The 20,633-nt window shown below is 38.0% G+C and overlaps 1 protein-coding gene across 1 annotated transcript in view; it reads left to right on the forward strand.

Moving 5' to 3' along the window:
- The window catches only part of LOC104227656 (agamous-like MADS-box protein AGL27), a 30,593-nt gene extending 13,226 nt beyond the window's left edge, over positions 1–17,367 (forward strand). Inside the window, exons 2-7 of the mRNA XM_070155386.1 lie at positions 14,405–14,483; positions 15,036–15,091; positions 15,161–15,260; positions 15,700–15,741; positions 16,714–16,755; positions 16,871–17,367. Coding sequence (XP_070011487.1) covers positions 14,405–14,483; positions 15,036–15,091; positions 15,161–15,260; positions 15,700–15,741; positions 16,714–16,755; positions 16,871–16,984 — 433 coding nt within the window. The 3' untranslated portion in view covers positions 16,985–17,367. The remainder of the gene's footprint in view (positions 1–14,404; positions 14,484–15,035; positions 15,092–15,160; positions 15,261–15,699; positions 15,742–16,713; positions 16,756–16,870) is intronic.
- Positions 17,368–20,633: the final 3,266 nt, after the last annotated feature.

Raw genomic sequence — 20,633 nt, forward strand, 5'->3', positions numbered from 1 at the left:
TCTTATAATACGTTGCTACAACCCAAATTTTGTTATTTGTAGTTCATATTTAGTGGTCTTGCATACCGGTAATAATATGTTTTCAGATTGGTCCTAGGACTTTGATTATAATGAAACATAACTATGCATCTTTTTAAATGAGAATACATTAGACTCAATGGCCTAATCATAATTATGACATATAAGCCTCATACATGGTATGAAAATTATGATGAAACTATAAAAAATATCATAAAGGACTCATGTATGTAGCTAAACATCCCGCGGGTATATCATGGAACTTCTATGAATGAACGAATGAAATACAATTTGCACAAGACATGACTCACTTATGCAAAAGAATAGACAAACACGGCTAGCACCCGCTGATAATAGTGGTAGCTCTCACAAAAAATAAACTAGAGAAGAGTCACGATATAACTATTCTCACCACCTTTGTGTGAAACATAGTGCCCTATAACAACGTGACTATAACTTGTTATACTTACTCAGTGTTATTGACTCCATACGATGAGGATGGGTCAGGGCTCTAGAAAAATTATGCATGGGACAAGACTTTAGAAAAACTATGCATGCATAATTAGCAAATCATCAAGAATAATTCACATAAATATTAACGAAAACCATGTACTATTTTGATAAGTATTTCATAATTTGAAACTGCATCAATAGGCTTTTATCGTGTAATAACATAAATTTACTTTATTGAGGAGTTTCACTGACATAAATCAGAGTTATCATGCGTACATCATGACGTTCAAACACTTGTCTCGACTAGTTGGGGTGTCTCATTTTTATTCAAAAGTGGACGACTATGATCCTTAACCTGCATATGTGGATTCTAGGTAAGCGTTAATTCCTCTTGGGAACGAGTATCCTCTCAGTTACTGAAGTTCTCCCAAAACATTTAAGTTTAAATATGTGATGTTTTTTGGTCCTTATGACCATTTTGAAATTTTGCACTCATTGACTCATGAATTATTCTTTAATATATATCAGGGTTGTAAATAGCGCTCCCCTTAAAGCTAATAGTGTGATGTGATGCGAGCCTCTAGTGCTATTTATCTCTATTGTGTTGCGATTTCAAAAAGGCGAGCGCCTCTGCCTGTGTCGCGAGAGGCGTCTGTAGCGTCGCTTTTTGGAAGAAAAAAAAACGTACTAGACCAGCGATTAGGGCTTTCAGCAATTTCTTCTTCTAGTCGACCCAACCATAATAGATCAACGATTCTTCTTTCTTCTTCATCAGGTATGTTTCTCTTCTTCTCCTTTATTCTTCTTCTTCTCACGCACTCCACGTCTCCTATGTGGTGTCTTTCGTAGGGCTTTCAACAATTTCTTCTTCTTTCTTCTTCAAGTCGACCCAGCCATACTAGATCAACGATTCTTCTTTCTTCTTCAAGCTTCTTCATCAGGTATGTTTCTCTTCTTCTCCTTTATTCTTCTTCTTCTCACGCACTCCCCGTCTCCAAGGTGGTGTCTTCCAGACACGATTGGGGAAATATTCTAGAAATGTCAAAAGGTATTTCGTTACAACTTTGGGGAGGGTGCCAAATATGTATTTAAGTCTAATACATTCATAGTTCTATTTTTAAATCTCAAGGCAAAAATCTTTCCAAAACAAAGAAAAAACACATACATGTAATTCATGTGATAGCTCAAAGTAAAGTTTCATAAAGTAGGGAGAGTATGCTCGCTCGCTTGTACGAACTCACATTTATATTCTAAACATTTTTTTAAAGCATTTAGACATGAATATTGAGGAAAGTGCCTCAAGGGAAGCTAAATCTCAACTTACCTTTACCTTGTCTTCCAAATTGTCAAAAACCACGCCCAATATATCCAACAACAAATCAATCTACATAAATATTCACACTCTATCAAATTTCGTTTATATGATTCTAATAACACCCATTTAAGGTTCGTACATTGGAGACGAGCCATCCAAATCTCATCCTTTGATTTATACTATAAATCATGCCATAAATCCAATACCATATTAAGCTATTAGAGTTATTAGAGTGATCATTCCGCTCAATCTTTAACCCCATTTTATTATTCATCATCTCCTTCACAAGACTCATTTTTGGGTTACTTCAATATCATGCTCAAAAGAAATTTTACCCACAAACATACTCAACAAACTTATCTAAACATCATAATCAATTGCAGAATTACCTTTTTTTTTTGCCTCAAACCCTAGCTTCCAAAGTTTTGGTGCTCTTTAAGATTTCTTCAAAATTTGTGGCATCCACGACTTTAGGATGTAATTACAAGCATTAGTAAAATATACTCCAAAACCACCCTCTTTAATAGCTCTCTATGATTTCTCTAAAATTCCCAATCCTTTTTTGGCTTACGAGAGCCCTAGAGCGATAGCCTCGTGATGCAAGACCCTTTATTTCCCCAAACCCCAGCTTTCTCGCGTTGAGCCTCTCATTGGACTTATCTTTTCGTAATGTGCTATGATCCAAAGAAAAACTGGAGCGACTTCAAAGGAATTTTCCTTGGGATGCGGCTGATGGAACTAGAAAGTTTCATCTAGTGAATTGGCAGACAGTCACTTTCCCAAAGAAGTGGGGTGGACTTGGAGTAAAAGATCTTAGGGTATTCAACAGAGCTTTGTTAGGGAAGTGACTATGGAGATTCGGGGTAGAAGAGCATGCTCTATGGAGGGAGGTCATAGTAGAAAAGTACGATTCCACAGGAGGGGGTTGGAGGACCAAGGCGATCACAACACCTTTTGGGTGTGGCATGTGGAGGAGCATCATGAAGAATTGGGAAGCCTTCAATGACAACATCACTTAAAGTGGGGTAGAAGGAAGGAGAATTAGTTTTTGGAATCATAGGTGGTGTGGAGAGGATACTCTGAGGGTCTCTTTTCCCCACGTCTTCAGAGTTTCAAACCAAAAGGAATTGATGGTTCAACAGATTCGCAAGGAGCATGAAGAGGTAGTATGGGACCTCTCATTTTGAAGGAACATGCAAGCTTGGGAGATTGCGGAGCTCCAAGATTTGTTGGCACTGCTATATGGGCAAGACAGGCCTAACCATCTTGTGATTCTTGGAGATGGGGTTGTGTGCCTTGATCTGGATTCCTAAGGCGCCCACGAAGGTGTGCTTTTTTGCATGGCTAGCGGCAAGGGGAGTGATCTTGACTGAAAATCTGCGAAAGAGAGGAATTACACTTGTTAGTTGGTGCTACATCTGTAAAAGCTCAGGGGAAGAAGTTGACCGTCTTTTGTTGCATTGCCTTGTGTCCTCAGGTTTGTGGAGGGCAATCCTGAATCTTTTTGGTATTCGATGGGTGATGCCAAGCACTGTAAAGGATATGTTATATAGCTGGGCCGGTTGCCGTAGAAAAAGAAAGCAAAAGGCGTGGAAGTTCGCCTCGTTGGCTCTCATGTGGATAGTTTGGGGGGAGAGAAATAGCAGAGCTTTTGAGGGGATTGAGTCTTCTTTTTCACATCTTAAGAATAGTCTTTTATCTTTGATCGCTTTTTGGTGCACTCATATAGCCCCTACTTGTATAGAAGATTGGGTGTCATTTGTAGAGAATCATGTTTTGATGTAAATTCTCTACTTTTTGGTATACTTCTTGTATATGAGAGTTTTCTCCCTTTTGATTAATACAATTTACCTTACCAAAAAAAAGTGCTATGATCCAACTTTTGGTCCCTCGTGCCTTACTTGCGGCCTAAGTTGCTCGAACTCTTTACTTTCAGTGCCGCACCCGTGTCGACACAACGTGTGTGTGTGGGGGGGGGGCTAGATTTGGTCAACCGATTTTGGGTACTTTGATCAAAATCGACAGAAAAAATTCAGGACAGATACTATGAATTCGGAAATCTAAACAAAAGTTAGAGTGAAATTGTTGCCTCGTAAATTTTTCACATAATGTCTCATAATTTAGACATTTTTTATACTCTATTTTTAGATATTTGAATTACTTATAGTCGAGTCCCAACACTCGTACCCGTACCTGGATCAATACTCCCGAATCTTAAAATTTAGATTATGAAGGATCCGACCTCTAGAACCCGTATCGGACACCCGCACCCGAGTCCGAGCAACTTACCTTGCGGTAACCTCACAAATAGAAAAGGTTGGACTTGCCATGTTTGAGCTATTGTGATGCACCTTGCGATGGAAAGGGTTTATTGCATCACGTTCTTGGTTGGAACACCCTAGGCAATCGCTCGAGGTTGCCTTGTAAGAACTTGATTTTCAATTCATTTTGATCTCTTTGGACTATTTTACCCATTATAAACCACTTCTAACTCATACCGCACAAATAAATTATATCTTACTTACCTCATGTGAAGGTCCGTGCATGCTTCGGGTAGCCTTAATCACATCATTAGTTGCTTTAACGCCTTGGTACTTTCATTATATTTCCCTATGGGCGATCTTTGTCATGATTTCATCTTTAGGAAATCACTAACGAAGTAAAGGTTGTATTCTTGGCCTTCTCTCATCATATCGCATAACTCGTGTTCGTAGGGCATGGTTTTCTAGAAGATATCGAACTTCTTTTTCTTTGATTTCTTGAGTTGGTGCAAGGGCAACGTATTCTTGGCCTTCTCTGATCATATCGCATAACTCGTGTTCGTAGGGCATGGTTTTCTAGAAGATATCGAACTTCTTTTTCTTTGATTTCTTGAGTTTGGTGCAAGGGAAACTTTCTTTTTCTTTGATCTCTTAAGTTGGTGTCAAGCTCTTGCTTTTGTTGTAGTTGGTAGTATATAATTGTTCTTGGTGAATTTGTTGTTATTATGAGGGCGTAGTTGTTGCGCCTGCAGTCCTATCTATTGTCTCCTCTGCAACGTTTTAGTAGATGATAACAATTGTTTCTTAATATAGTCTTCCAAAAGAGGTCCTATTGCACCTTTTTAATAAGGAATTTGGCTTTTAGACATTTCTTTCACAAGCTCAAGTACATAAAGAACGATGATACCGGTTGTTTCTTTAAAGAGGTCCTATTATGTCTTTTTAATAAGGAATTTGGCTTTTTGATAGAATTTTTTTTCACGAGATTAAGGACACGGAGGAATGATGGTTATTTTAACCATAAAAAGATTGAACTACACTGAGGAAACAACTTGGAAAGGTGTTGTGGTCTAATAGGGTACTCCTAAAGAGATTTAATTCAATAAGCTAATGAATAAAGGTGTGTTGAAAATGTGGAGAAGACAAATGTCATGGAGTCTCCATAGAAAGAACAACTTTTTGGTGGAGAAGACAAATGTCGTGGTATAGTTAGTAATGCGATGGTTCTATCAGTCTATCAATAAAGTTTCTATCTTCACTAAAAATATTTGTACCAAAAGTTCCTCGACCATATACAATTCGTGGAGTTATGTATTGCTATAGAGAGGTAGCTTGTTCATCAATCTCCTAAATCGTATTGAGAAATAGTCATGACAGGTGATCCTACGTATTGTTACATGACGAGCATGTGCAAAAATAAGTTATTAGAGATACAAAAACATTTGCAGAAGAAAATTAGTGTGTATTTACGGAGCATGGAAGATGTGTTGCCATGCTTTGCATGTCAATTATAAACGGTTTGAACATCGGGAACTCTTGAACTGAAATGGATGAGAAGAGATCGATGAACCGGTTCATCAATGTATATTCAGCAGGGCGTAATGACTCGATCATTCAGTCTTGTTCTTAAGTCAATTTACCCTTCCATTGTGGTGCAATATCCTGATTGGCAAGCTTTGGCCTCTGCTAGAGTGGAGCGGATTCGATGGGAACAAGCACCTTACCTCAGACTGGTGTAGTGGATCATTGCACAGTGCTAGCTGATGTTTCTATGCCAGTGTTTTTAAAAGTGAAAAGCAAAAAAATAAGAGGTTCCATGCGCTTGAAGCGAAAAATGAGAAGTGAGTGCATTTTTCTTTGAAGTGATGAAGCGTACAAGTTATTAAATTTGAAAAATACCAAATACATATTAAGCGCACATTTCTCTTGAAGCAAATGGCTTCACCCGTGAACCTCTTGTTTCGTATCGCTTCATTGCTTTAAGTGACTACGTAACTACTATTAATAACATTATTCTATAAGTAAAGCTAGTAAGCTTTTGTCCTAGGAAGTCATACCTTCTAGATGAGACATATTTCCATTCTGTTCATCTTAATACATCCATTATACCTTCGTTATGAAGTCATCCCACTTTGTCATTCTTGTCTTGTTATGTGGGAAATACGTGTTGATGAAGACCCCAAGGTTTCACTTCCAAGTTGGCCTTGCCATTTCTTTTAGATATGTGTAACTTTGGATGTATGTTATTTGCTGAAGATATAGTTCTGATTGATGAGATGCGGGGTGGTGTTAACGAGAGGCTGGATTGGAGGCAGACCCTAGAGTCTAAAGGTTTCAAGTTGAGCAGGACCAAGATGGAATACTTGGAGCGCAAGTTCAACGACGTTACCCAAGAAGTGGGCATGAAGGTGAGGCTTCAAACACAAGTCATTCCAAATAGAGGAAGTTTCAGGAGACTGATGAGGATGTCACACATTGTATCAGAGTAGGATGGATGAAATGAAGGCTAGCTTCTAGTGTCTTGTGTGATAAGAATGTGCCACTACTTAAAGATATGTTCTATAAAGTGGTGGTTAGACTGACTATGTTGTATGGGGCAAAGTGTTGGTCAGTCAAGAACTCTCATTTCCAGAAGATAAAAGTAGTTGAAATGAAAATGTTGAGACGGATGTGCGGACATATTTGATAAGATTAGGAATGATTTTTTTCGCGAGAAGGTGGGGTGGCTCTCGTGGAGGATAAGCTACGGGAGGCGAGACTCAGATTTAAAGAGGAGAAGCACTGATGCCTAGTTAGGAGGTTTGAGAGGTTGGCCATATTGGGTAGTAAGAGGGGTAGAGGTAGGCCAAAGAAGTATTGGGGAGAGGTGATTAGATAGGACATGGCGCTGCTGAAGCTTACCGAGGACATGTCCCTTGATATGAGGGTGTGGAGGTCGAAAATTAGATTAGAAGGATAGTAGGTACCTTTCGCTTTGGTTTCTTTCTCAGATCGGTAGCATTAGTGTTAGTTTGGTGTTCCTTTTACTCGTAAATTGATATCTTTACCTACTGTTTTATTGATATCTTTCACTTTGGTCTCTTAATATTTTGTTGTTGTTACTATTTGTGGCCAATGCTTCTTTTCATCTACTCTCTAGTCGAGGGTCTATCGAAAACTAGGGTAGGGGTAGAGTAGGCATACAAATTACCCTCCCTAGATCCCACTTGTGGGAACTCACTGATTTTTTTTTTGTTTTTTGTTGTTGTTGTTGTTACTCGAAAGGGGTAGATATAACATCTTGAACCATATTACATCTAAGTTGGACATGCATGCAAGAATCAAGATGTTAGTATGAATTTGCAGCTATCGCTCAAATAGGATAGTAGTATAAATGCCTCTTTGGAATGAGTTTTTAGCTATTATCCGACTTTATTTAAGGACACACTATCTATTCCTTCTTCGATGTGGCTTGTTGATCCATGTCAAAGCGGTTCTCCTTAGTCCGAGGAATATTTGGCTTCTTAATGTTGAACATATTTTGTATCACTCATGGAGGCATAAAGTCTCTACGCCAAGCTTGTCACGCCCCAACCTCGGGGAGCATGACCGGCGCTCCACCAAGGTAACCCGGTCGAGCAAGCATGTACAATACCTCCTACCCGAACTCCCTCATGATCAAGGAGAAGATCTATTTCATTGAGGCATAAAGTCTCTGCACCAAGCTTGTCACGTCCCAACCTCGGGGAGCGTGACCGGTGCTCCACCAAGGTAACCCGGCCGAGCAAGCACGTACAATACCTCCTACCCGAACTCCCTCATGATCAAGGAGAAGATCTATTTCATTAGTTAGACAATGAAGAGGATCATGTGAACAACATCAATTCATTATCATTAGTTACATCATTTTAAGTCTCAAAACACATACAATTTCATAGTTCGAAGTGGTACATGTGGTACAAATATAACATTACTAGTTTGACCTTCCCAACACCAACATACTACCCATACTATGTCTACGGAGCCTCTAATATATACCAAGGATTACAATGATAGTGCCGACAACAAGGCTCCGGCTATACCTCAAAACTAAATGTATAAGGAGCAAAAGATATACGGCCCCGAAATGAAGTGGGCTCACCAAGACAGTTGGGAAGAGGGTGTGCTGCTATCACTGATCTAGCCACCTGTTGTGGAACCACCTGCATCCATTAAAGATGCAGCGCCCCCCGACAAAAGGGGCATTAATACATGTCGAATAGTACTAGTATGAAAACCAAACACCCCCTTTAAGGATTGGAAGTGCAACATGAATGTGACGAATCATGGAAGCAATAAAAGATCTTAAATAGCCATTAAAAACCATAGCCAATTTAATTTAAAACTCTCAATAACATTTATAAATTTCAAGTTGGGAATACTCTATATGACCTCTACCACAATGCCACAGTCTCTACACAAAGCGGCCCTGCCGCCTCACCCCAATGTGTGCGGGTGGAGGTGTAATCACAATCATAATCTCTACACAAAGCGGCCCCACCGGCTCACCTCAATGTGTGCGGGTAGGGGTGTATTCACAATCACAACCTCTACACAAAGCGGCCCCGTCGCCTCACCCCAATGTGTGCGGGTGGGGATGTATTCACAATCACAATCTCTACACAAAGCGACGCCGCCACCTCATCCCAATGTGTGCGGGTGGAGGTGTATTCACAATGCCACACTTCGGATTCCCAAAACGATAATAGTTTGTACAAAAGATTTCTTTTTGAATCAACCATTTGGCACCTTTGGCCTTAACAAGTATAAGTTCATAAGATTTCATTATATGTGAAATAAGAATTTGATCACATTGATTTCGTACTAAGCTTTCTTCCCCAAATGGGTATAACATAATTAAGTCACAGAGGGAATCATTAACACATGAGGTTTCTGACACGTTATGCTATTTGAGAGTCAATTTACTAGCTTGAATATCCCACCTCAATAGTGTTTCAAGTTCGAACTACACGCGATGGAGTTTTGTAAGAATTCCTGGATTCCGATACTAGAAGAAGAGTTGAGCATTCATACCTCGAAAGAGCCTTCCATGGTGTAACAACGTCTCGACACTCCTAACGATGCCAATCTATAAAAGAGAGGAGAATAACAAGCACGATTAGAGGAATTCGTATGGCAAGAGCTGCTACAATGACAACCCAACCTTTCCTCAACCAATTCAACAACAAAACCACCCAAGGTTGTTCAACAATTTCCCCACAATCCCTATTAGCTCATGCATGTGATGTGTCTACTCTCGTCACTCATAACCAACCCAAAATTCGAAATTGGAGAACTGGGGGAAGAAATTCTTACCTTTTAGTAACCCTAGCAAGTTCCTTTTGATGAAATTCCAAGGCTTGATTTAAGTTGAGTAGTGAAATCCTTGAATCCTCCCTTCTCTCTCTAAAATAGCTTTCTCCTCTCTCTAAAATATCAGCTAACCCCTCAAAATGACCTCTATGGCTAATTAAAACGAAATGGGATCGGGTTATAAAATTAGAAAAATGAAGCCCGATGCAGATCTGTAGTCGCATAACACTTCTGCGGTCCGCAAAGTGGACCGCATAATGATCCTATGGGTCTGGGCACTTCTGTGCAGGTATGCGACAGGTCTGCGGTCTGCAGGCCAATTCTGCGGTTGCATAATGAACCGCAGAACCTCCCTCCGAAATTCCTCATGCTGGTTCTGCTACGGATGTGCGGCCCATGAAACGATTATGCGGTCGCATAATTGACAGCAAAACAACCTCCAAAATTGGCCCATTTCTCTGCTTCACTCTGCGGCGGATCTGCGGTCCGCAAATCAGTTCTGCGGTCGCATAATGGATCGCAAAAACGCCCTGTTCTGCAACAATTTTTCTTCACTCCCCAACTCTCTGTTCAACCCAAAAAAGTCTGTACCATCAGCCTACCTCGGCACCATTGCAATCGTCCCTTGCATCCTTCCGGGGTAATTCAGACACTTATTTTTCAATTTTTTTGTTTTTGATAATAAGGATAGCGATAAGGGTTGATGTTGGATGGTTTTGAGTTAGAAATTGGAGAATGGAGTGGGAGTGTGGGTGAAAAGATGGTAAGGAATTGGGGTTTTCAAGAATTGGTTCAAAACAATCTCCAAGAGCATGGTTAGGAAGTGCAACAGATCATTCTGTTTTTTATCGGCATGATGGTCCAGATGAATGTATCTACCTGTTAGCCTATGTGGATGACATCGTCATAGCAGGTAATGACCAGGAAGGAATTCTTCAGCTAAAGCAACATCTATCCAACAACTTTCAAACCACAAATTTGGGAAAGCTAAAGTACTTTTTGGGGATTGAGGTAGCACAATCCAAGACATGCATTGCAATCTTACAAAGGAAGTACGCTTTGGATATATTAGAGGAGACATGTATGACAAATTGTAAACCTGTTGATACTTCTATAGATCCGAATGTAAAACTTGTTCCGGGGGCCGGGGGGGGGGGGAGGTTCCTAGATGACCCGGGCAAATATCGAAGACTAGTTGGGAAATTGAATTATCTCACGATTAAACGACCATATATTTCGTTCGCAGCGAGTGTAGGTAGCCAGTTTCTCCAAGCCCCGTGTAAAGGTTGGGATGTAGTCATCCCTATCCCCAGATACATAAAAAGAGCTCCAGGACAAGGATTGATATATGAAGTTAAGGGTCACCTCGATCTTGTTGGATATTCTGATGCATATTGGGCAAGTTCTCCATCAGACAGACGTTCTACTTTTGAATAATGTGTCATGCTTGGAAGGAACTTAAATTCTTGGAAGAGCAAAAAGCAAGACGTTGTCACTAGATCTAGTACTATGACTCTTGCCACTTGTGAGCTTATATGGTTGAAACAACTTCTTCAAGTATTAATGTGTGTAGACGTCAACCAGATGAATCTAATATGCGATAATCAAGATGCTCTTCACATTGCCTTAAATCTTGTTTTTCATGAGAGGACAAAACATATAAAAGTGGATTGTCATTTCATTAGACAAAAGATTGAGTCACAATGTATAACCACCAGTTTTGTTAGCTCGGATGATCAGTTAGCAGATGTTCTTGCTAAATCACTGAGACGTCCTCGAATTAAATACATTTGTAACAAGCTTGGAGTATGATATATACGCTCCAGCTTGAGGGTGAGTGTTGAGATATTATGTGATTTGCATAAAACCATGATGATTTGATTAGGAGATATTATGTGATTGACATAGAATCATCATGATTTGATTAGGATTTTATTATGTATTATACACTTACCATATATGTACACTTTGTAATAGCTATAAATCCCCAACCAAGCTTGAGGGAATAGTCAAGCTTTTTGCCTAATAGCCTGTTTGGCCAAGTTTCTCCAAGAACAAAAGCACTTCTTCTTATTTTTTTTTAAATTTTTTTTCAAAGTTGAAGTGTTTGGCAAAACTTTTAGAAGAAAAAGAAGTGTTTTTGAGTAGAAGCAAAAGCAGTTTTGTAGAAGTAAAAAAAAATAGTTTCTCCCCAAAAGTACTTTTTTTAAAAGCACTTTTGAGAAAAATATATTTAGAAGTACTTTTTAAAAGTTTGACCAAACACTAATTGCTGCTTAGAAGTACTTTTGAAATTAATTGGCCAAACACAAATTGTTTTATCACCAAAAGTACTTTTGAGAAAAACACTTATATCAAAATAAGCTGATTTTAAAAGCTTGGACAAACAGGCTATAAGTCTCAATCTCTACATAAATATTTAGCTAAATCATAAGTGTGAAGAAGAGATGCACGGATGCCCCAGTGAGGAGGTATGAGAGGTTGACAATGATGAATCTAAGGAAAGGCAGAGGTAGGCCAAAATTGGGGAGAGGTGATTAGGCAGGACATGACACATCTTCAGTTTACTAAGGACCTGACCCTTGATAGGAGGATGTGGAGGCCGAGAATTAAGGTAGTGGGTTAGTAGGTAGTCACACATTTTTCTTCTTCATACCAGTGGTATTAGTAACTCCCCTATTTTCTTACTCTTAGTTTTTATTACTGCATGCTATTTTTTGCTTCAGTTATCTTATTTTTCTTGTCGTTATTACTGCTTCTTTTTCCGCCGTTTCTTCACTGTCGTATTTATTTTTCATGACTGCTGAGATTATGCTTTCTTTGAGCCGAGAATCTATCAGAATCAGTGGCTAAAGTTTACGTACACACTATCCTCCCCAGACCCTACCTGTGGGATTTCACTAGGTAAGTTGTTGTTGTTGTTGTATAAAAACACTTATAATAGAACTAACAATTGTATTAATCAAAACTAGAATCAGCCTTTAGATGAAGTTCTTTCAGTTTAATGCGCTGGAAAATCTGATGGTCGACATTTTCTTGCGGTTAGGTGAATTTTAGGGCTTCGAACTTGTTTTTGTACTTTACAAAAATATTTCTCCAAGTTTATTGAAACTTCAAAGTAAATTTAAGTATTGTAGTTACAAGATTAATCACACAAAACAAAATTATAACCCAACCAACAAGAAAAATATGAATTTTCTTCTTTCCTAATAATCATATTTTGTAGTTTCTATGGATATTGTATTCTTGGAAAAGTCAAAGCATGCATTTGAGAGAGTAGATGAAAACGGAAGTTAATACAAATCAATTTTGTTGGAAGCAACCAAAAAAAGAAAGAAAAATCAAATAGAAAGAGAGAAGAGAATTGTTGGAGACGAGAGAGGCGAGTGTGGAGCGGGGCATGGGGCTGACGGAGAGCAATGGATACGACTAGAAGGTTTCTTGTCGTTTAAAATAGGGCAATGAAGCAAAAACGTCGGAAGTGAGAATCAAAATGACCACCGTGAAGCCAATTTGAACACTCTTTACTGCTGGGCTACTTTTCTTGGTTGTGTGAAAGGTGTTCAAGGTTTAATATATATCAGTATAAACTAATATTTCACCCATATACACAGTATAGTTTTCTTTCTGGTGAAGGGTGTCCAGTGATCAGCCTTAACACACTGTAGCTTCGCCACTGATTTTCACATTCTATAAGTTGAGGAAACACTTATCATTGTATGGCCAGACTGGTAATTTGGTCTCACTTTCTACTATTTGACCCAATCCGAATCAACCATTTAGAGCCCTCTTGGTACCATTCCCTTCCCTTAGCCAATTTAGTTGTGTCATCCCAGAGATTGGTCTAATGCAAGTTCTTGTAAAGACCATCGGCAAAATCCAATGTATGTTTTAGATTCCTTATAAACCAGTGTCTCACTGGTTCAGTTATCTCATCATATAGAGTATTCCTACTAGTGATCCTATGGCCTTTTCTTTTTATCTTCGCACTGTTCAGCATCTTTATCCTTAGCAAGGTCACGTACTTGTAACCAGTCCGAACAGAACTAGTAATAGGAAAGAATTAGAGACATAATTAGTTTAGGCCTGGACTTGTGCAAGCTGCTTGTGATTTTACTTGTCATTCCGGCACATTAGTTAGTAGCGAGGGACTGAAATTACTAGACAGAATGTTCATATAGACCGATATGCTCTAGGAGATTCTCTCGGTAATGTATCTCATATCAATAAAAGCTAGAGCTGGGGTCCATATCATCCCCTTTTGCTGTTGTCAAGTGAGGGTTGCAATTTTTCGTAGTTTTCCTTCTTTCCAGTGGATGAGACAGGAAATCTTCAAAAAAAAAAAAAAAGGGCATTAATGGGATTGTTGAGACAGATACCAAATCACAGCATTGGCTTTAAGAGAGGCTTAGTTAATATAATGGAACTTGCTCCAGAGGAAAAAAAAATGAAGCAATAGAAGAGCTGAAAGTTCCTTCCTTGACTAAAATGTGAGTTCTATTTAGGCTCTAGCTGGACTCTTCAATAAGATCAAATGCCTGTACAACCAACAAATCGTAGCACCGATTTGACAAAGTTCACATATTCAAAGACCAAAAACCTGATTTTGGGAATCATGGCATCCCAAGTAATTTCCCATTTGCTTACCTTGTCTGCTTTTGTTTCCAATAAAACTGCTAAATGCACTCCTAGTTACTGAATTCGAGAGTACTGACTAACTATTGTTGCAGTTTTACAGATTTTGTGGTTGCCTGACTAATTTATTTCACGTCTTGTGTGTATGATTGACTAGTAAGCAAGCATTATAGTGCATGTTCACTGAGATTGAAAACCATAAATTTTGTTCAGAATCTTCTGAAGCATCCCCCCCACCCCCACCCACCCCACCCCAAAGAAAAAAAGAAATTAAAAAATAAATCTGATCCCTAAAATTATCGCCCTTGTACGTAACCATCAATAAGCGTATGCTACAACTTTGTGTACTTACCCCATCAATAATCATATCTCACAATATTGTATGTTTCAGTCTAGTAGAGATCGTTCGGCGATATCACAACCATGTGGAAGCAGAGAAAGAGATCTCTGCAGATGTTTCTGACACAGAGGTATTTGTGTAGTTTGTCTTGATTAATTAGCTCTCTTTTTATTGGATGTCCCTAATGGGACAAATTATAATTCTCTCCGGATACTTGAAATACGTCAACAGTAATAACTCTATGTACAGCTTCAAGCAACTCGTTAGACACAGTCGCCCCCCCCCCCCCCCCAAACCCAAAAAAAAAACCACATATCCCCCCATCCCGAAGAAAAATTGCACTGTAGCATCTGAGTACAACTTCCTGCATTCTGAGTAGGTCTATAGACACTAACATATATGTCCGGTTGGTGTGCCACCTGACTTGAAGGTCCAACCTATTATGTAGTGATTATGATAGTAACTTGTCATCATAGTCTATCAAGTATCTCGCTCTTCAGCTAAAACGACTCATGCTAGACACTATAAGTATTTTATTGGACCAAAAAGAGGACCTCTGAAGTTATTCATTCATATATGGAATAACTTATTATCAGTTAATTGTGTGTTATTCAATGTTTCTCTGGTAATCATATTACAGTCCAAGTACTGAAAGTTACCTATCCTTGTGAGGTGGAAATAGCACTCTAAATATGCAAGTTTCATGACAGTGGGAGAACTGTTACAAACAGTAGAAAGGTACTAACCTTCATGCTTCTCTTTCATTTCTTGAAAGGTATAGTACTGATGCTCTGTCCCAATTTGAAGGCAACTCGAGGAGCCTGATGTTGATGGTCTCAGTGTGACTGACCTTGTCCATTTGGAAAACCAACTACAATCTGCTCTGATGCAAGCCAGATCTCAGAAGGTCATAGCGGATTCCTCTGTATCTTTTTACTTCCATATTTAAAGTTGCATCATTAGGACTCTGGTGTTGAACTGTGCAGAAAAGCTCCAGCTACCTTTCTTATTGCCTCAAGCTTACTAGCTACCACCTGAAGCCAGGGCAGTGTTGATATCACTACATCATGTTTTTTAGGCGCTACAACCCCTAGTTAGTGTAGTTCAGCGTTCTCATTCTTTATCTCTCTTGTAATCTTATACCAGCTAGTGATTTGTTAGTTTGTCTTGATTCACTTTCTAGTCTAAATGCCAAGGGGCCTCAAATTTTTCATGATTTCACCAGCTACACCTTTTACTTCCATTTACCTCAGTTTGTCTTTTTACAAGTATTTCCATGTCTTTTTAAGTGTTTTTAACATCTGTTTCTCCTTGGAAGCGAATTTAACTTGTTTTGTTTTATGCAGACACATTTGATGGTTGAATATATCAAGTCTCTTCAAGAGAAGGTAAGTCTCGGCTGTTACTCTCACAAATGTGAGTTGGTATATGACGGAAAACATTTCTTGGAAAATGTCTCTGAAAAATCACTTTTTTCTGAAAAATATTTTGTGGAAAACGATTCCATTGTTTGGTTGGAAAATGGAAGAATGGAAATATTTATCTCCAAAAACATTAACTAAATCTTTATAATGACATTAGCGAACATGACAATGTTTTGATAATCAAGTGTTGGATAGTTGTGCATGAAGTTAAAGAGTTGTGATAGTTGTGAAGAAAAGGACTTTGGGCTGAAAGTAAGGAAGCTCATCGTCCCGCATTCGGTGAAAAATATTTTCTAATAAAACACCAGAAAATGACTTATTCTCCGAAAAAATCCTTCAGTTCGTCCACCGCATTTCAGCACTTCATGTGAGCTCAAGAGTTTGGTCTGTCATTTGCACTTTCATTTCCTGTGAAGTTGCTCTATCATAGCCATGTTACCCCTTTGTCTTTGGCTCCCCGGATACTGACTCATATTATGCTATATTTGCATGGATTAGTTTCATGTGACCACCTAGAACTTGCATGCCATCTTAATTCAAATTCATAAGCATAGATGATTTCAAGCAAATCTAGACTTCTCATCTTCCCGAATTAAGTGCCCCTTGGAGCCACAGCATTGTGGCGGAGGATAAAACAGCTTGTGATCTTGAATACCTGAGCCTAAGATCATATTTTATCTGCCATGGCGTAAGATAAAGTTTAAATTATATTTGTATAACTGATAGACTAGTTTTTGTTCCTTTAAGTCGCTGTTCTTGTTTACAGCTCTACATAGTTCTGTTAAACTTCTGGGGCTACTAAATAAGTCAAATGAATTCTCCTGGAATTTCTACTCTGTGACCAGAATTCATTATTATTTGAGGGAGAATTAATATGATGTTAAGTTGCCATTACACTGTGTGACAGAAGGTATGACCTTAGACTCTTCTCTGCAGGAAAAACTGCTGAAGGAAGAAAACAAACTTCTGGAAGACAGGGTAAATCTTATATGATAGATCTTCTCTTTTGCTAGCACAAATTAGGTGTTGTCTGTATAGATATATCTTCCATGGTTTTCTAAATGACAAAATAAATGTGCATATGCACCTACAGATAGCTGTGATCAAGAAAAACAGAGAAGTTAATGGTATGGCTTCGAATTTCACTAACCTTGCACCAGTCCCCATGATTCGTGGACAGCAGAGAGCGACCCTGAATTTCCTCTAGTTATCGTTGTATATGTCAAGTATCTTGTAGAGGCTCAACCGGAACAATTTGCCAAGGTTATCTGGTGCTTCTAACTTGGCACCTCTACTTTGTCATTCCCATTTATTTGAAGGATTATGATGCACCTGAAACACTGCAAATTCGGTATGTCCAAAATCAACAGTAAAAGATATTGGTGTAATATTTATAAAACAATATTTGATTGTTCATCTGTAAGACCAACTATGATGAGCTCTTTTTTCCTTTTCAAATGTGTATGGATTCTGTAATGTCTTAATCATGTCTTTAATTTCGTTTGTTGGTGATTTTTGTTTATTTATGTATCTGTGTATCCTCTCCTAAACATTTTTATTCTGAATGTTACAGTACCATTCTGGGGAAAATAGGAACAGCTTCTGTCTTTGACATATTCATTCTAAGAAATATTACCGTTTATTCTTTGGGAAAGTTGCTCTTTCATTCGTGCCGTTGCAGTATTCATTCTTAGTGTAGAAGCTAAGGAATGAGGATCTTGTTATTGGAACATGTAATACCCCAGATTTTAGACAGAGTCTGACATCGGCAAAACACAAGAGGGATGCTGGGTATATAAGTTAACAAGCCTTAGACCTAGTGACGCGTTTTAAACCTGTGAGGGCCTAGGCAATATCACTTGCGGGCTGCTCTGTTACAGAGCAGTAGCACGTTTAAAAGGTTAGGTTAAAAGGAATGAATTTCTGACTAAATCTATGGGAATAGGTCTATTTTTATCCTTTAAATATAATCCTGAGCATTTTTAGTCCCTTAACTTTCTTAAAGTGGTTCTATATTTTGGTTTTGCTTTTGCCTTTGCTATATTAAGCAAGTGGAGATGACAGAACCTATGAAGTTTTTCTCTTTAAGTTAGTAGGGGTCGACTTAATTAATCCCTTCATATGTAATTCTTAATTTCTTTTTTCTATTTATGTGCTGTGAAGTTTTAGTTTAATGTATGGACTAGATTATTCAATCAGTAATGTTTCCATAGTTTAAAGGTATACGATGGTAAATTATTTTCGGGAGAAATTTAAAAATAGCCAGATTTACAACTGGTCATTCAAAAATAGCCCAGTTTCAAAAGTAATTGAAATTTAGTCACTTTTCATGTAAAGATAAATCTGAGCGAAAATACTGTTCAAACCCCGGAAAATACGCTCGTATATTATACTGGAGTTCCAGCATAAGTATGCTTGAATTCTAGCATATTATACGGGAGTTCCAGGATAACTATGCTGGAACTCCAGCATAATATGTTGGAGTTCCAGCATAAGTATACTAGAACTCCAGCATAATATACTGGAGTTCCAGCAAGTATAAATATCCAGTATAATATACTGGAGTTTGGAGCACCGGTGCTCCAGTCTCCCGTATATTATACAGGAATCAGCAAAGTATACCGGTCCAGCATAATATGCTGGAGTTCGTACACATATGCACCGAACTCCCGTATATTATGCGGGACCGGTCTCTATTGCAGCAAAATAGTGACTATTTTTCATTGACTTCGTAAACGGTGACTATTTTTGAATGACCAGTTCGAAAACTGGCTATACCGTGCTATTTTAACTTCATTTTCTCTTTTGTATGTTTGTCTTCTCTAGTAATAGTTATTCTGGAACTACTTGGATTTGTTGTGGAACTGTCGAAGTTAGGTTACGTGAATGCACTGAAATTAAAGGAATAACAGTACAACTGTTGAAATCAATTCTTTTTAAAACTGAAAACCAGTATAACCAAATAAGTTTTGTGAGTTTTAGTTAAGGGATTCTAAACACAATAACACATTCAAATGAATACTCTGTTTTCTATGAAATGTGCATTAGTCAAGAAAAATAACAGTACTATCAGTTGAAATTTTCACACATGATAGCTAATTTTAAAAGAGATGTTTCCTGCATTAATTATTCACTAGTCACTATCTTACAGAACCTAGAGGGGATCATCATTTGAGAAGCTTCAAGGGATAGCACCGTTAGGGCACATTTGATACGAAGAATAATGGATAATTAATTCTGAAATTTTAAATTTGAGATGAGTTTATCCCCCATTTGGTTGGGATAAAATTGCGATATAATTAATCCTGAGATTAGTAGTGGGATTTTAGTGTTATTTTTATCCTTATGGGAGAGCGGAATAACAATTTCGGGACAATTAATCCTGGGATAACTTGTTTTCCAAGCAAGCGACCCCTTAATTTTTAACATAATTATGTAAGGGAGACCAAGTGTGCTCTATTTTAACAAAGTTAAGGGATTTATCCATATATAAGGGACAAACTTAACCAAAAACTAAAAGGAACTATGGCTTATCCATGAAATAAACTGTGTGTTGTCCTCTGCTCCACTTTTGTCGTCCTGGTTAATGTACTTAAATAATCTAAAGGCTTGGCCACGTGGGGCTGCATATGTACTCCTAAAGGTGGTAGTACCTTCTATCACAAAATCTGTACAAGGAACCAACATCCTTGATGCGGCCGAAACAATTAAGACCGACTTGGAGGCACTAGAAAAGATAAGATTCAACATCATTTCACTCCTCGTATTTGATAATGACAAAAATATTTTCTTTAATTTATATTCTAAAAAATGATAATTTTAAAAGAAAAAGAATTTCTGATTTTGTTGAAGAGTGGAAAACATATGTTGATAATTGATGAGTAACAAAGATTAAAAAAAGTAGTCTTTTTGATGAATTTTTTAGTATTAAATTGGTATTCCCTAACACTATATTCTTCTTAATTTGTTCAAGAAAAATAACATTTTCATATTTAAAATAATTTAAATTTAAATTTCTCATATTACCGTTAATAACATAATTTTATTTTTTGATTTCTCACCCTGTGTTTGATACTCACGTTGGGGCTCGACTAAGGATTCGAGCTTGGATAAGCTCTCACTAACAAGGCGAGGTCATACCCGGGGCTTAAAGATGAAGGAGTACTTACCACTCCACTACAACCTTTTGTTGGTATTAATGCCTAAAGTTAAAAGTTAAAAATAGTTGCCAAGTAAAATGAATTACATCCAAAAGTGGAAGAAGTCATTTTTTGCATTTTGGTGAACTCTCATTCTAAATTTTTAGTTTTTTTTTTTTTGGTAGAATGTAGGAATGTATTTACACCTAAAAATGACTTAATATCCAAGAAATATTTTCAGGAAATACGAAGTAACAATATGAAATAAACGACAATCGAGAGGCTTCACAGTTAGCATGAGGCGGAGGAAGAGGCCAAGCTAAAGTGTTGAGTTTGAAACAACAGAAAACGATTCTCAAAAAGGAAATGCCATTACTATCTAGCTACTAATCCAACTTACAAATTCTGGGAAGGAATGCAGTTGCTCCGCTGAGATTGTGGATGTCCTCTTGAGGATAAATATAATCTGAAATATACTCTCTCTCTCTCTCTCTCTCTCTTCAGTGGGTTTTCTTTTGGTAGCGCTTTAGGGTAAACATGATAAATTTCATACAAGTCTGTCGAGATACTATATATGTAGTATCATATACTGCTAGTATGTAGAAGTAAGAATATATGATTGGCTAATACATACAACTTGTTTCTAACTTAGTTAAACTTTACCAGCAATTAATACAAAGTAGAGTAAATTATTGCTCCCCGATCCACAATAACGAT

The sequence above is a fragment of the Nicotiana sylvestris genome, chromosome 8 (genome assembly GCF_000393655.2).
Source record: "Nicotiana sylvestris chromosome 8, ASM39365v2, whole genome shotgun sequence".
NCBI lineage: Eukaryota > Viridiplantae > Streptophyta > Magnoliopsida > Solanales > Solanaceae > Nicotiana > Nicotiana sylvestris.